The sequence below is a fragment of the Myiozetetes cayanensis genome, unplaced genomic scaffold, assembly GCF_022539395.1.
Source record: "Myiozetetes cayanensis isolate MyiCay16 unplaced genomic scaffold, myiCay2020 scf7, whole genome shotgun sequence".
In the NCBI taxonomy this organism is placed as follows: Eukaryota; Metazoa; Chordata; class Aves; order Passeriformes; family Tyrannidae; genus Myiozetetes; species Myiozetetes cayanensis.
The window spans coordinates 35,485,822-35,503,484 of record NW_026087964.1 but is presented as its reverse complement, the minus strand read 5'-3'; the positions used below and the strand labels follow the sequence as shown (position 1 = coordinate 35,503,484).

Genomic DNA, 17,663 nt, shown 5'->3' with positions numbered 1-17,663 from the left:
GTACCTCCAGGATACATCTGTATCACAGAACTCAGTGCAATACTAGAAAGTCCCATGTGAGCTGGCACAGTAGTCCCAAAAGCAGCCTCATCTCTCTTGCATGGGTGATTAGCTCAGGCATGGCAACATGTTAATGCAAAAATATGTTGGTTCTGGTTAGGAGCCAGCGTGGTATCTCTGCATTCTTCAGCATCTACACACGCTAACAGGACTAAATTTTATTGGAATTTAGAGGAAGGAGTAATAATATACCACAAGTTCTCATATATCCCAGCAGCAAGATGAGACATGATGGTAAGGTTTTAATGATGAGCTTCTGAGGGAGGGTTGGGCTTGGGAAGCAGTTCCTTGTAGCGAATGTAAAAGTACCATGATGTCAGTAGTCTGGAAAAATGCCTGTCTTGTGTAGGTTGCATATAACCATTTTAACAATTGCTTGGCAATCAACTCATGCAACAGGCAAACAACAGCAGCTTCTTCAACTTCCTTGCCAGAGACAGTGCCTTCCCTGTGAGGTCCTTGCAGCTCTTACAGTGACCTCTTGTGGATAGGAGCTCTTGTCTTTCTGACAAGATCAAAGATGCCTTATCTCTTGCACAAGATCTTCACAGCAGAAGCCACATCTAAATCTCTCATCTAGTGTAAGTTTTACAGGTATTTAGGATTTTGAACAGAAATAAATGCAAATGACTTTACATGCTCAATGATACACATGTATGATACTGTACAAAATGTTAAAAAAAAAAAGGGGGATTTTATCAGGTAGCAAAGAAAGAACAACAGAGAACTAGGGCTACATCTACATTAACAAGTACTGCAGACCAGAAGAAGCAAATCTGTAGAATGATATATCCATCCTTGAACACATATCAGGAGGTTTTACTTCAGGCTCTAATCTCATCCCACAGACTGAAGCAGATGCAGCACATTAGATGTGTTCTTGGAGCGCATTTTCTGGCTCAGTGTCATCTGAAAGGAATCCAGTTCTGTGCTCCAAGACCACAACATGATGTGAACCACTGCAAAGTAAGTGGGGTTGATCACTGTACTTACATCAAAAAAGCACTCCTGCTTCAAACTGAAGACACACACTGAGAAGATTAGCCCAGTCTGGCTGAAACCAAACCCTCGATGTCCAGCATTACTTCTGAGCTGACCACAGCTGAGAATCTGTTGTGCTGAACAAGGGTGGAAGACAAATGGGTCTGTTGATGATAGAGGTGCAGTGTGTGCAGAGGTACTCCTTTTGCCTGAGGCTTATGACTAAGTTGCTAGATGACCTATTATGAGTCATCAGCCTTAGTCAACCTCGCCATTCCCTAATTTTCACAGTTTCCAATTAAGGTGTAAGTTTCTCTGTGTGATTTAAGACAGATGAAAGAGGATGTCTCCTTTCCCTCACTGGGGCAATAGGGGTTGCACAGCCAAGAAACCACATTCTTAGCACTTCCTCTAAAGCGCGGCACTATAGAGGAGTATCTGATGGGAATGCACCGTGATTCAGATAGGACGTTCTGTTTTCCTGCAGTGTCAAAGCATGCACATTAAGAAGCGATTTGCTCTTGCACCTGGAACTATGGCCCCTTATTCCAGGCACTTGCAGATGCTTTGTGCAATTTGTTAAGTTGCTTGGGATGGAACCAATTTCAGTCCAGTTGTAATGGCTACTTGTTAGCTGGGCTTTGCAAATGTCAAAGCTGTATCTTCCCCTCAGATGCCAGAGTATGCCAAGACAGCAATTTTGAAACGCTCGATGGCTGAGGGCTGCCCTTCTGCTGTCATTTGTTGAAGCTGGAAATGTTGCCCCTGAATAAATTCTTTACTTTGGCAAATGAAAAGCTGGAAATAATTTACTAACTTGAAGCTCCTCCCTTCTAAGTATTCTGTCAGGTCTGCCAAGGAATGGCTTTGGGAAGAACTGTAGAGTTTCTAAAATCTGGCATTCATTACAAGGGATTTTTCTAAGCAGGGTTATTGGCTTGATTATTTTTTCCTCCGAACATGCCATGTAAATTGAACACTGATGTGCAAATTCTGTCTTCATAAATATGACTTTTTAAATCTGAGTCTACTTTTGGTTATAACCTTTGGTGTAACGTAAAACTATTTTTTCATTAAAATGAGAAACCTGTGGTGCTACAAGAGGGACTGTGGAATACTTCTTTTTAAGGAATATTTCTATTCAGAATTAGGACAATGCCATACAAGAGGTTATCACAGAATGTGTTATACCACAGAATATTCTGTGGAGTTGGAAGGGGCCCACACGGATCATTGAGTCCAACTCTTAAGTGAATGGCCCATATGGGGATCGAACCCACAACTTTGGCATTATTCGCACCATGCTCTGACCAACTGAGCTAATCTGTTACATAAATCTCATACTGCTCACTCTTCACATGGCTGAATATAATTCTTGGTGATTAAAAATGTCTGTGCTGCCTAGGATCAAAACCCTTTTTGTGCTGTGTATTCCATTGTATTTCTAGTCATTACACATTGGTTTCTGAAAATCTAGTGTGAATAAAAGCAATCCAGATGCAGTGTTCAGTGCTTAAATAGTTTAGTGGTACATTTATGAAAAGCTATCCTAGAAAGAAAATACTTCACTGCAAGGACCATTGTCTCCTACAGCGGTAGTGTTTTACTTATTAACTCCATGTCAGATAAAGGTAATATTAAGAATTTACTGCTCATAAGGGATGCCAATGCTTTTAAACTTAGTTGAAATAAGTATTGGACAACATACACATGCTGGATGTTTGGATAACTGGTTCAGTTAATATTTGCATGTATTTCCATGTAATAATTTCTGGCATGTCTCCTGATATTTCTGCTAAGTGCATTGTTATTAAATAATTACTGCTTAATGCAGTACATTTCCAAGCAGCATTATGACACACATAAAGCATGCAAGTTAAAACTCATTTTTTGCAGCTATGTTGCTTTAGCACCCATTAGCATGTGTATATAAGTGATCAAATATCTTTTGCATCTCCAGTAAGTGCTCTGTCAGCAGACGAGAAGACATGACTAAATCTTTTGTTAGGACCACAGAGTCTCTGCAAGGCTGCTGACAGACAAAATGGGAAACAAGTATAACCAGCTATTGAGGAAATGAAATCATTTTGAGTTACACATAATGCTTGTTAATATAAAAATCATACACAGTAATAAATTTTTAAGGGAAACTTCAAATTATTGCCTTCAAAAAATCCTCTATTGTCTCTTTGTGAAATTTAAAAGTATACCCTTAACTTTTCCCCCAGGTGAGTGAATTTCAAGCTTTGAAATGTTGGCACACATATATATATATAAAAAAAAAACAAACCAGCATATTAAACTCTATTAGGAATGGAATTGTGCTTTGCCTTGTCACTTTGTTTTTACTAGAAAGCCACCACCCTTTCTCCACTCTTAAGACCTAAATTCCCACTTAAAGAATGAGACTGAGGAAAATGTGTGTTTTCCTCCTGCTAAATAGTCCCAGCAGTCACAGGACCAGGACAAATACAGTTGTTCTACTTTATATGAGCTGACCTTGTAAAAATGGTGCAGGGATCTGCACAAGTGTCCGAAATGCTGAACACCAACTGATGTTATGGCATAGTTACTCGTTTCAGAAAAGTGAATAATGTTCTACTTAAATATGTGTTTGGGCAGCTGGCTACAGCCTTCCTAGTAGAAGATTTTTCAGATATTCGTCTGTGTGTGTTCATGCATAGACAACATTTTACTTTTGATTCCAGCATATTTCAGTTTGGGATTTTGCGTTATTTTTACAATACAAAAAGAAAAGCAAAAGAAAAATTCTGAAAGCTAGGTCAAAATATTTTCTTTTTTACTTCAAGTTTGAGGCATTAAAACACATATTTTTTTGTGTAATTCATGGATTACTGTATTATTCTGCATACATCATTTTTTTTGGCTCACTGAAAGTAGATCTCGGGTCAGCCAGAGAATAAAATTATGTATCAAAAGTAATGGAAAATAACTCTGTTTGATAGATAACGTAACTGTTCTGTACAGCTTGGAACTATGCTGGTGTTGGCGTACAGTGATTAAAGGCTATTTATGTGCTGACTTTTATGTGCTTTGAAGTATTTCCTATTACTTTGCAAAGCTGTCCACCTCTGTAGATGCCTGTCACATCGGGGTGACACTGTTTCAATCACGTCATTATACTGAGCTGGCCCATTCCCACACTGAGCTGCTCACTGCCGGCGTGAGCGGCTGAATCCTCTCTGGCATTTTGGTCCAGTCCAGTCAGCGTAACGGGTATGAGACAAAAGGGGTGCTTCAGCAGTGAGATCATTGCTTTTATTTTATTTGCCATTGAACTAATTAAGCCTATAATTACCTTGGTCTATGTTTTTGTTTTCTGAAAAGAGAGAAATAGCATTCTTAAATCTGAAGCAGTTGGAGAAAGAACTTAAGTGAAATAAGTTTAAAATTATCAATCTTCTCTGAAATAGAACTTTTCTTTCTTATGGCATTTATTTTCAGTTCTTGAAGTATTCAGCTGCTGTTCTGCCCTTGGGATGGGTACATCCCTTATGCACCCGTAAATTTCATCACTAAATGTTCACGCTGCCTTCCTTCTCTTTGAACAATTGCTAATCTGTAACTGTTAGTGAAAGTGGCCTGTGGAATGTGGCTCTGCACTTCTACCAGTTGCTCAAAACGGTATTCTTTTAATACCTACCAGAGAGTTTTCCAGCAGTTAAGATTTATTGGTGCTATTAATTGAGAAATGATGACAATGAGCACCCACCTCTTACCAGCTGTGCCTTGTTTTTTCCTGCAGATTTATTGGTTTAAAGATGGGAAACAAATTTCTAAACGAAGTGATCACTACCGAATTCAAAGAGAACCTGATGGAACTTGCTCACTGCATACTGCAGCCTCCACCCTGGATGATGATGGGAATTACACTATTATGGCTGCTAACCCACAGGTAAATGAAGGTTTGGCTCCAGAGCAAATACCCTTCTGGACATAAATCTTCAGAAAACTAGCTCATCTTACATATGCATGATTTAATTAAATGATGAAGTCACTGTAAGTATGCAAGTTAGATTTCTGTTTTCATCTTGCATCAGTAGGGTGGGACCTTTCTATCTCCAAGAGATTAGCAACTCAGCAGCAGTTTTTTTCCTATGGTTTGAGGTTTCAGAGGGGAGGGGTGTTGTTTTTTAATTACTCTTCCACTAGTTGTTTCAGCTGATAACATCTCAGTATCCTAACTGAGCATGGATAGCACATATACATAAAGGGGGAAAAAATCCACTTTACTAGCAGATGTAACTCAATCCTGCAGTTTAATTTTTCTTTTGTGACCCTACTCACTGACTGAGGCCAACTTTCTGAAATGAGTGCAAGTATATCACATCTCAACGTGTTTACATTAGGCAGTTGCAATTCTGTAAGGCAAAAAAATCTAGCACTATTATGTAGCTGAAAGGTCTCCTGTGTTCATCTTAAACATTGTTTTTCTGAACTGCTTTCTGTTACTGGTTTTATAATGTCATTTGTTCTTCCCAGACCCAGTACAAGAACTGAGGTATGAAGCAAAAACCCAGTAGTGTACTGGATAAAGCTAAACTTACAGGTCACACATCCTATCGAAATAACTTTTTCAATTCACTTTTCCTGCACCACAGCAAACTGAGGGGAAAGGCTTGCATGTGAGAAACCAAGGCAATAACAAAACTTTTGGGATGTAAAGAATTAATTTCTTCTGTAGTGCTAAATATCTTGCCAAGGCTAGGCCTGCAAGCAGAATCACACTGTAGAATAACAAACTGTATCTCTGAGACAGAGTTTAATCTAAGCAGGAGTGTTGTGCTCTGTTATGCGTGTTGCTAGGTTACTTAGCATGACGTTGCCATTTTTGCCTCGCTCTTCAGCTGGTCAGTCCTGCTCATACTGCAGTGGGCTTGAGAATGTGTGGGGTTGCATATACAGACAACACACAAATAGCAGTTTTTGGCTAGATTCTTTCTACAAACTGCAGTGCTTTAAATTTAGGTAGTTTAAATAATATTTCTACATATATAAGTAAAGGAAAAATTAATGAAATTGCGTAAGGCCATGGAATTGTTCCAGCTGGGAGCTTTTACGCCCAGATGACCACTCTTACAGTACTTGGTACCATTTAAATTATGGAAATTCACAGCAGGTTTAAAAATGCTCAAGGTAAGAAGTGATTCCTGTTCATCCTCCTGTTAAGTGTTGTGTTAGTGCAGGCATAAAGTTTCCCTAGGTAGTGTTACTGTGTAATCCAAAGTCTTGGAGAACTTGGTGAACAAACTGCCTTTGTGTTTGGGCACTGTACTCCGTCCCTGAATATTTACAACCTATTTTGAGCATTTCTTATTCTGGATAATGCTCATTCAATGACACAACTGACTTAGGTTTCCAGTTCTGGTCATTGATGGCACTGCTTTCTTAGTGGGTTTTTAGATGTACTAAAATGACGTGGGTTTGTGTGGGTCCTAGCTTGGGGATTGAAAAAGCAGTTTTGTTAAGCAATAAGATTCTGTGCTTGTGCTTTTTCCCCCTCTTTGGAGAAGAACCAGAAGCATCCTCCTCTGGCTCCCCTAAACAAAACATCTGTGTTTCACCAAGCCCATTCTATTTTTTTTTTTTTTACAGTGTAATTCCCAAGCAAACATACTTATCTCTTCTACTATTTGCTTGCTTTTACTATGCATTTAACAGTACAATGGAGGCAAAGAAGGGCTGTGAGTTAATGTACTAGCCTTTCACACTCAAAGTTCTGAATTCCAATTCTTTTAAGTCATCCTGTGAGTGGAAATAATTTTGGCATAGTGTTCTCAATTATAATGGAAAGTTGTCCACATCTCAAAGCTATCACAAACTTAGGCAAATTTGGCAAGCTTTCCTTGAGAAAGTGAAATACGTAAATATAAGGGAGCCCACATCGTGACTCTGATGGACTGGTAGATATTTGCTAGGCTGTTGCTGTGTTTTGGTCCTTGTTATTGGAACCACCAAACTACAGAGCAAAAGGCTGATAGAAATTGGTTTTATTAAAGCAAAGGGTTCAGTCCATTAAAGCTCTGCCAGATAGTGCCATCCCATGACTGGACTGATATAACAGTATGTAAAATGACTTGCTGACAGACCCTGGCAGTGGCCTGTGGTAGTCAAACACGGCAGGCCCTGCTGCCCACAGTGTAAAATGCAGTGACCTGGAATTAAGGTTCTGAACACACCACTGGGGTTGGGTGTAAAATTTGGCACAGAACTTAATCCAGAGCAAATGGCCCCTGGGCCTAGACAAACACAAAACCTTGCCTCGTTTAGGTCTTTATTTATGGGTCACGTCCCTTAACTGAGCGCTTTCTGTGAGCTGTATGGGCTCAAGTCAAGTCCTTATTTTCACCTTCCTTCTTTTCATCCCTTTCTCTCCGTTTCTTTGCACTATGCACCCACAATCCTCAGGCTGGAGTTCCCTTAGTTTCTAGGACATCTTCTCATTGATTACTTCCCCCTCATTGCTTCCCTCCCCTTCATCCCATGACTTTTCCAAATCTTTGGTTTCCTGCTTCATCTTTCCCATTCAAATTCCTTACTGCCCTTTGTGTTTCCTTTTGTGATGCCATCATGTATTGAGATATGCAGAAATTATCCCAAAATATGTGTATTCATCACCTGCCAGAAAAAATATTAATATGCAGTGGTGCCCAAAATAGAAGTGCATTTGTTCCAGATGTCTTTAAAAGTCTTGTAACACAAGGGTAGGGGAGAGGGAAAATCTTTTATTTAAGGAATTGCTGTGGGTCATGCACAATGGTTTATTTTAATGCAAGGATTTTTCTTGCAGACTAAGTGGGTCATGGGAATAGAAGCGGGACACAGACTTAATTTCTAACAGTCCAGAAGTAACACAAAAGTCATTGCTATTTGAAAACTACTTGTGAGCCCAATGAAATTGGCTTTTTATAGGCTTTGGCCAGTTGTTAAAGAACAGCTATTTGCAACCCCTCGATTACTGTGATAAAAATATTTGTCACTTTTATGCTGACAGACTTGAGCGTGGAGCTCGCAGCTCAGACCTGAAATACACTGCAAAGCTGATGTGGATGTTGCCTTACTGCTACCAGCCCAGGGGGCAGAGCTGTTATTTATTGGGACAGCCAGAGGCTTTTATCCCTTACAGGGTGAATTCCAGAGAGCCCTGAATGTTGGCAGTTCTGGCTTCAAGTGAGCCCATCCCAAATCTGTTATGACTAGTGCTTGTGGTGGACAACTTGTCTCCTAAAATAAAAAGAAAAAAGAGGACCAAATACACCAGAGCCCATGTTTTATTTATCATTCAATGAAAATCCCCTCAGGTAACTGAACTACGGCCAACGTCCATCAGCACAACTGTGTGCTTCCTCGGATTCCCCAAACGAGGGCTCTGCAGACAGAACCTGTTAAGTACTTGCCAAATTCTTCTGCCTTTTATATTAATAGGAGTTTTTTTAGCTATGGGCCCACCAGATCAAATATATCAATCCACTTCGGAGGCAGCAGCTCTGTTGTTAATTGCCAACACTCACCATGTGCCATTTGCAAGACCTTGAACTACCTGTCTTGTCCATTTATATCACATGTTTCAAGTCTTTTAACGTTTCTCCTCTCCATCCTCATAACAGGGCAGAGTAAGTTGCACGGGCAGGCTGATGGTTCAAGCTGTAAATCAAAGAGGCCGCAGTCCTTGGTCACCTTCAGGTCAGCCTCATATAAGAAGGTATTTGATGCTTTTTTTTTTTCTTTTAATACTATGGGTTTTGCAAAATAACTGTGGTAAGATAAAGAATGTGAAATAAGCAGGTAAATTAAAACTAGGGCATTCAGAAAGAAATGTGACCACTGCTGTCTGAAAATTGCTGCAGAGCTTGCACACTCAGAAGTATAAGTGACCTCTGAAAAGATGTGACTTTTAAGTCTCTTTAATTTTACCTGTCTTCTCCTCCTTTCTTTGTGGTGTTCACTAGTTACCCCATATCCCAAATTACACTATCAGTGGTTGGGAAGGACCTTGTCACTCAGGCTTTTTAAGAGCATTTCACCTGATTAGGATTCTTCCAGGAACCTGCATCTTCTGCAGCTTCTAATAAGTATTCATTTAAAGGAACAGCAGAAATAACTGCATGCCAAAGAGGTTTATCAGATTTACATTAGAAATATTTTAGTATTTCAGTATTTAATATTTCAGTTCAGGTTCTTATAAGGAATTATGAGTCAGAAATAAAGTATTAAACTTATCTTTGGTGAGTTTACAATTATTCTCATACGAAGTTTTGGTTTATGTTTTTGGACCATATAAGGGAATTTTTCCTTCAAATAATTTTTTTTTTCATTTCCCAAGCATTTATGAGGCTCTTTAGCACAGCTCAGACAGCTTTAGACGATACAAAAAAATTCATTTTGGTTACCCAAACAGAACTGCTTTCAAGGGAGTATAAGAGCTCTGGTTCTCGTTCTGCTGTAATGAGGCATGTGCTTTGCTTAATCGTCACAACAGCCATAGAACCTCAATATTGCCCAACTGTAATATACAGAGTACATGTAATTACACAGTCAGTGTCAACAAGGAAAGGATTTCTGTAACAGTTAGTAGTGGTACTAGTATGTACTGTAGAACTGCTGTGTGCAAAACAGGCTCTCTTCCTCCCTCTGAAAACTAGAAAGTATCAGAAAGTGAGGTTGATTGTTTAAAGATCTGCTGTCTTATTCCTGCATGGAACAAACTGGGCTTCCCGCAGCCCTGAAAGCATTTCCCAGCATTTCGCTGAGCCAGCCTACCAACTCCCTCTCCAGTGTGTCACCTTTAAGTCCAAAGTTCAGAGGGCTCACAGAGCACTGCACTGGAAGAAGAGCACAGAAAAGGCTGGGTCCATCTGGTGTAACCAGAGAGTCACTACAGCACTTGGCACCCGCAAATAACAGATAAAAATGAAAAGTCCCTGCTAACCTCTGAAGGGAAGAGCTGCTGTGAAGAATCAGGTTTCAACTAAGTTTCAACTTAGTGCACACAGGGTGAGAAAGGGGAAACATCTTTAAAAACAGGGATGCATGACAGGAATCTAGGTAGGTGCGAGAGTAGCAAGCAGCTGGCACTCCTACAGCTTCCTGAAGGACAAAATGTGTGTGTGTCTCTCTCTGTGATGGACAGAAACCTCAGGTAATAATGGAAGAGCTTCTTTTCAATCTCTCCAAATGCAATCAAAGTCCCAGGCTGCTTATGGTTGGTATTTTATTTTCTAATGGAGACAGGCACTCAACAAGCCAGTATTGCTTTGGGTTGGGTGTTTGGGTGTCCAGTAGGGATTTTCATACAGCAGTTTAATTAAAATTAGGGCAATTACTGAGGATTCTTATTTCATGTAAAATTAGCATATGTGAAGGGCTCATCCCCTTATCTTTGCTCTGAAGAGCTGTTTCTGTTAAGCACTCAGCACAACACTATTTCTGTTTAGTGACAGTTCTCACTACTCCCACCACCCAGTTCACCAGAGACTGATGAAATGGGAGCATGTCAAACCTTCCTAAGACAGACTCCCATCACTGGCTTTTCTAATGTGATATACCAAAATACTGTGTTTCCCCATACACTGTGATATTTGTCACATCTATTGCCATAGACTTTTCATAAGCAACATTCCTGTAACATTACACTATTATTTATATTTGCTTTTCTGCTTGAGAGCAACAAAACTTTTTTTTTTTCATTACAAGCGTAATTATTAGCTCAGTGAACTTAATGAACTTTATGACTTGTTACACTGTTGACAGACTTTTTCCTGGAGTATATTTAATCTCTTACAGAGTGCGTTCTGGCAGAACTATGGGTTTTTATTTCGCTCCTAATGTATTTTTCTGAAATTTGCTTAGCTGACAAACATCACCTTCTCAGTATTACTTGGAGTGTTGGGGGGGCCACTTTTGAATCTTCTGATGTGTACAAAGTTTGGACTCAATCCCTTAGATGACATGGTGCTCAACATTGTGTCACCTAAGCATGGCAGTCAGAATTTCAAATAAATCATCTTAAAGTGCATGAGACTTAAGGAAAATTTTAAAACTAAACATTCCTACCTCCCTGCTCTCAATTAGGGGATTAATTGTAACTTAATCTTCTTTTTTTCCAAAGTAGTGATCATTACTATATGGTCAGTCATAAAGTCTTCCCCAGCTTTTTGCTCACTGAAATTCCTAGTGCACTGTACCATACTAACCCACAGAATCTCCCCTGGACACATTCAGTACATGATGTCAGTTCTGCTGAAAGTAATCTGTGCAATGTGATGTCCACAACTCTAAAGAGCCCACAGTGAATCCAAGGGTATTCCAGTCTATTGCCATTTGTCATTCCTAGACATCTGAAGGACTTGACTCCACTCATTATTTCTTTTAAAACTACAGAATGTTTTAGAATTAAAATAGTATTAGTTTCACCTCTCAAGGTAAAGGCTCAAAAAGTAGTCCATTTTGGGGTAAACTTAAAAAGGGGTAAAAAGAAATGCAACATCTGTGGTCACAAATTCTTAATCTTTTGGTTTTCCATTTTATTTGGCATGTTTTGACTACTGCTGCCTTTTCATGCAGCTGCAGCAATGAGATGGTGGCTCTCACGCTCCAGAGGTGCCAGTTAACCTGTTCGGCTCAGCCTCACAAGAACTTACAAAGCACTAGTTTACTTGCACTTTGTTGGCATCTTACCAACAGTCTCTGAACAGGCTGCATGTGAATACTGTGGAAGCAGATTTTGCACAAGTTGCTTGCACTGTGCAGCACTCACTTGACCAGATACCACCATTTCTAGTTGGTCTTGCAGAACTCATTACCAAAAGATGTTAGTACGTAAAGATTTTCTGTATTACCCTCCATCTTCCATCCCATCTACATGCACACAAGGCATGTCTGTCTGCAAAACTGGTTAGGAACTCACCAGCTAAAGCTCATAATGCTTATGAGCTGCAATGCTGGAACTACTGAAGTAGCCTTAGACGTGTTCAAGTGGCAAAAAGTGTGAGGTGCTTCAGACCTGGATTTAGGCACCTGAAGAGTGCCTAATAAGGCAAAAGAATAAGCTTTTATTTTAGTGTGTGCGGAGATGTCAGTCTGTATTTCCCATTTCAGTATCCAGACCTACATTATTAAGCACTATGGACTAGGTATCTACACAACTGCCCCGGCCCTTCCTTTGCCTTTACTTATAGCTGTGGGAAAACTGGAATGATTAAAAAGTCAACATTTATCCATTAATGACAAATAATACTGTAGCAAAGGTGATGACTGGCCAGAATTCAAACAGAGCAATAGCAGAGAAAAGTGCAACAACAGAGCAGAACAAAATAAATCAAATTCAAGCAACTCTAATTAACCACAACCTCAGTGCAGAACAGTGTGCAGCTGGAATGTTTATCTTCCATACATTAGTACAGCATCTTGTTTTCCAAATGAGACCACTGAGGGTTTTAAGTTTTTTGGGTTTTTTTGTGAATTATTTTAACCTAAAGAAATGCCCCTGGGCAGTAGAAAATCCAGTATAGGCACTTACACTGAAGCATGTACACTGCAGAACCCAGCCAAAAGAGAAACACTGGCAAAAATTAACAGAACATGGGATTCATAAAAGAGAATTTTACTGTAATATGTCATGGCTAAAAGTGATCTTGCAGGATATTTGAATAGTTCCCCCCTTCACTGACATGGGATGTTACTGTAAGCAGCAGCTGGCTCCAGAATGGAACCCAATGGAGCTGATCAGCAAGGACAAAAAAGGATCTAAAATTTTGTTTCAAGTTTCTTTGATTACAAAATCATACAAAATGCAATAATGCTAATTTCACTGAAAAAAAAATCTAGTTAAATGAGGAACCAATTAGAAAAAGATTTGGTAGATTAAATTAACAGACAAGAATAACCAATGCTGAAAATGGATTAAATGGTATCATGGAAGCCTACAGTGATTGATACTGTTTCTGGGGATAGGAATTATTTTTCTTTCCTTTTTATTTTTTTTTAATAAAATCTTTCATGGTAACTTTATTAAAAAATTAACAATTAAATTTTTTCTTCCTACTGCTCATAATTCTCATTGTTTTGATACCACAATTTTGTAGCTTTGAAAATGTTCAAGATCATCTCAAAAAAAGTGTGAAATGAGGAATAAATACCCACAACAATTCAATACCACCAATTTTTTTCTGTAAAGTCTTCACTAGTGCAGAACAAGAGAAGATAAGCCTGATGTGAAAAGTCTCTTCTCAACTGAGATGAGTTAGCTTTTAGCTGCTGTTATTTTCTGAAAGGGAACCACAATTAATGAACAGTACATGTACTTTCCGGTCTAATCAGCAACAGTGAGGGGACTAAATACACAGGACATTAGAAATGGGGAACTGAAGCTACATGCCAAGAACTGCCAACTTATTTTATTTGTATTTCAGTGCTTTAAAGACTAACTGTAAACAAAAACGCTCTCATGTATAAAATTAATTAATATTACAAGCAATTATTCTGTAGCAAGATTATTTTATAGGTCATATTTTGCCACAACAAATTAAATGTGAATGAAATGAAAGTAATTAATAAGTACAGTGTCATAATTAATTCAGTCTGGAGCAAATGCTACCAGTGTAGATATGGAGTGATTACAGTATAGGTCAAAGAAGTAGTTTAAAATTCAAAACAGTCTTAGAAGTGATTATGGTTCTTCTGATTTAGCAAAGAAAAAAATAATTTAACTTTGTTTCATGTTATTTTAAGACCACGATCTCGATCAAGGGACAGTGGTGATGAAAATGAACCAATTCAGGAACGATTCTTCCGGCCTCATTTTCTGCAGGCTCCTGGAGACCTGACTGTTCAAGAAGGAAAACTGTGCAGGATGGACTGCAAGGCAAGTGTCACACAAAGGGTAGCAGCAACCTTTTGATAACATTAACTGACTCGAAAACCACATTGGTTTCTTTTCACAGCTCTTTTGCCTATTGCCAGTTTCAGTACCTGTCAGTAGGGTAATTAATCTCCCTGCTTTTGAGTGAGTAAGTGGGCAATAAAAGTTTGCCTCCCATCCAATGACAGTGCTTGGGGCACACAGTAAACTGATTTATAGAATTCAGCTACACTGGGGTGTGGAGGGAAGCAGCACACGCTATAAAGACAGTGCGCTTCTCCATTTTAAGTCCTTTTACTCCTTGAGTTTTGAACTCCTGTTAAAATTTCAAACAATATAATCCTGATTAATGAATTTGCCGAACAGAAATAATTCAGGCTTGGGTGACTTCCGTTTACTTTACGCTGACCTATTTGGGAGAAGCTATTTGTTCTCGAGCAGTCCCCACAGCAAGTGGCACGGCTTTCAAAAGTACAAGACTTGTTGACACAGACTGGTATTAACTAGTGCAGGCAGTGCTGTCACTAGTTACACCTAGGTGGAATGGAGTTCAGTAATTAGTCAGCTAACCATCTTTTTGTCTGCAAGTTTTCCAACAAGAAGTTAATCTAGAAAGGAGTATCTTCTCATTCCACTTGAAGAGCAAACAATAAAAAAAGACAAAAGGTGTCACCCTGCCTTTTGTTTTGCAATGAATTATTGTTTAGCTTCTAGCCTATCTAAGCACTGATCTTTTTTCAGTCACACCCATAAGACATCATGGAATTCAGGGAGTTGGCCAGAAAGTAAGCAAATGAATACAATTGACTCAATGCGTAAATCAGGACAGAACTAGATCTCTAAAACTTTTGGTACCTCTGTGGTAGCAAACGATACCAAACTTCTCTGAAGTAACAAGTCAGGTCTCCTCCAGTGTATCATGTGGTTAAAATAATTTCCCATTATTTTCTTTATACTCAAGGTTAGTGGGTTACCAACTCCAGACTTAAGCTGGCAACTTAATGGACGACCAATTCGCCCCGATAGTTCTCACAAAATGTTGGTGCGTGAGAATGGTGTGCACTCCTTGATCATAGAACCAGTCACATCCAGAGATGCTGGAATCTACACCTGCATTGCCAGCAATCGAGCTGGTGAAAATACATTCAGCCTGGAGCTCATTGTTGCAGGTAACATCTTCATGCTAAGCTTTCAGGCTGAGCACTGCCGGGATAACATGAATAGAGAAAACCTGAGTGACATCAGATGATGTGGTTGAGGGGTAGGGGGTAAGAAAAGGAAACCTGGCAGTATACTGTGGTATATTTCTAGGTGAGGTATTTGTTATGTTGTGGCATAAGTTGACTGGCATATAATATCTGTGCACGCAGTTAAGAAAGGAGGGCTGCTGGCCTGAGACACGGCTGAGGCCACAAACCAGAGATTTCCCTGAATGTTTTTCTTAATGACAATCCATGCAGACCCGCACTTACTGCTGAGCAGCCAGCAGGATATGACCTGTGCATTTCACATCATATCAGACTAATGCCACTCCAGACTTGTGGTAGAGCAGTTCCTTCTACAATTAGAAGTCTGTGCTTTTATGGAATATCAAGGAGCAGTTTTTAGCCAGCATAGTGCAGCCAGTTTATCTAGTCTTCATGCTCTACATTCCAATTCTTCCGGGGAAGAATCAGCTCTTTTAGCATGCACTTTTCCCCTAATAAAATACTGATATGACTGTTTTCTTCAGAGGAACCACAATTGAACTTTGTGGTTAATGAAGACAACACTTATGTTTCCTTATTCCACTTAGATCTTTCATTATTGTTTTTAGCATGCTGCTGTAAGAAAGGATACGTTTTCATAGAGTAGTGTTAACATAACTGCAATCTTTTATTTTCACAGCTAAGGAAGTACAAAAAGCACCTGTGTTTATAGAAAAGCTACAAAACACAGGTGTGACTGAGGGATTCCCGGTGCGACTGGAGTGTCGAATCTCGGGGGAGCCATCTCCTCAGATATTTTGGAAGAAAGAGAATGAGTCACTCACATACAACACTGACCGAGTGAGGTTAGACTGACTTAGAATAATCTCCCACGTGTAATTTCAATGATGATTTATCCTGTAACACAAATAAGAACTGAAAAGGTCACAAGAATGCTTTGTGTGAACAGCATCTCATAAATATTAACTAGTGATTGTAATAATTTATAAAATTTACTCAAACGTGCAGCCAACGTGGCAGCTGAGCCAGAAGTAAAATGTCACCTGTCCATCATTAGACTTATACAACTACCTTTTCACTTCAATCAAGTGGCGAGCTAGGTTTTCTCTTCCAGAACCAAGACTTACAGAAATTTGCTAGTGAAAATCAAGGTTCCTAAGGAATGGTATCTGCTTTTCAGTAGAAGCTTTGATTCATAAATCTGCTGCATAGTTAAGCAACTAAGATTCAGTATTTTAAATTCTAAGATGTCCCTCAAGTTTCTTTGTCTTTTCCTCAAAAAATCTGGGTAAGATCTGGTGTCTCTGCTACTCCAGATGTCTTAATCTGCAATTGTAAAAGTGAAGCTACTTCATGTATTTTTTTCTTCTCAGTTTTCAATTCAGGATATTAAACTGCCAAATTCTTAAGCATACTCAAGGTTTTATTTTCTACTTGCTAATTTCAGAAGAAGTTCCATATTAATTAAAAGTGGACTATAATTAATCTGTAACTAAGACTGGGTTGGTTTATCATGACATTTTAAAATAGTCTACACTGTCTGGCAAATGAAATAGCAATTTTCTACTTTTCTTTTGATTAGCATGCACCAGGATAACTACGGCTACATTTGCCTGCTTATTCAGGGAGCTACAAAGGAGGATGCTGGCTGGTACACCGTTTCAGCTAAGAATGAGGCTGGGATTGTGTCTTGCACTGCCAGGTTGGATGTTTATAGTAAGTGACTTCAGTTTTAATGATCACATTAATCCCCCAAAAAGCAACAGTTCGATAAGTTTTAGTTTGTTCAAGAATGGTTTACATTGGTCTCTCTTTCTTTTGTTTATAGTTTCTCCTCAATAGTAAACATCCACTTCAAGACAACAAATGCTCTGTCAAAGTACTTTTCACCATCTTTCAGATACCTAAAACAAGTGCATGCTTTCTGTTTTTGCTTAGTACATTAAATATAGCTAATTAACAACAGATAACGGCATGATTACATTATTTCTGTGGATCGTTATTACTATTGCTCTGCTAGCACCTCCCTAACCTTTTGTATTCTTTTGTACATTAGTCTGTAATACACCTGTGACAGCTACCAGAAGTGTAGTAGATGTTTTTATGGCTTTCTGCTTAATTACTCAGTTTGTTCCAAAGCAGTTTGTTCCCTCACATAGTGAATGTTTTCTTAAAGCAGTATCTCTTACCAGTCTTCTCATAACAAAAATTAAGGGAGGGTAGGGAAGACGGAAGGGGAGAGACTGGAATGATAAAGGATGATTTCTGGGGTGGTGAATTACAGATTTGGCTCGGCATTCTTCAGCATACAAGGGTTGGCAAGGGCAACCAGATCATTTCCTTTTAAATACAACAAATAACCTTAGAACAGGCCTGTTACTGTAATATGAGTGCCCGGAAACAACCTCCTTGCTGTCACCCTTCTCAGTGGCACTAGGAAAGGTAGAAAACAATGCCAAAAAGTAATGAACACAGACTCTGTTGTTTTTTACTTACCACATCTGAAGGTGAAACTAGATACTGGGGGAAAAAAC

At 39.1% G+C, this 17,663-nt stretch overlaps 1 protein-coding gene across 8 annotated transcripts in view; it reads left to right on the top strand.

Moving 5' to 3' along the window:
• Positions 1-17,663, top strand: part of PALLD (palladin, cytoskeletal associated protein) — a 200,840-nt gene that overhangs the window by 180,847 nt on the left and 2,330 nt on the right. For all 8 annotated transcript variants that reach the window (XM_050338271.1, XM_050338272.1, XM_050338268.1 and 5 more), the window contains 6 exons: positions 4,808-4,957; positions 8,670-8,764; positions 13,792-13,924; positions 14,883-15,090; positions 15,809-15,974; positions 16,712-16,845. In XM_050338271.1, coding sequence (XP_050194228.1) covers positions 4,808-4,957; positions 8,670-8,764; positions 13,792-13,924; positions 14,883-15,090; positions 15,809-15,974; positions 16,712-16,845 — 886 coding nt within the window. The remainder of the gene's footprint in view (positions 1-4,807; positions 4,958-8,669; positions 8,765-13,791; positions 13,925-14,882; positions 15,091-15,808; positions 15,975-16,711; positions 16,846-17,663) is intronic.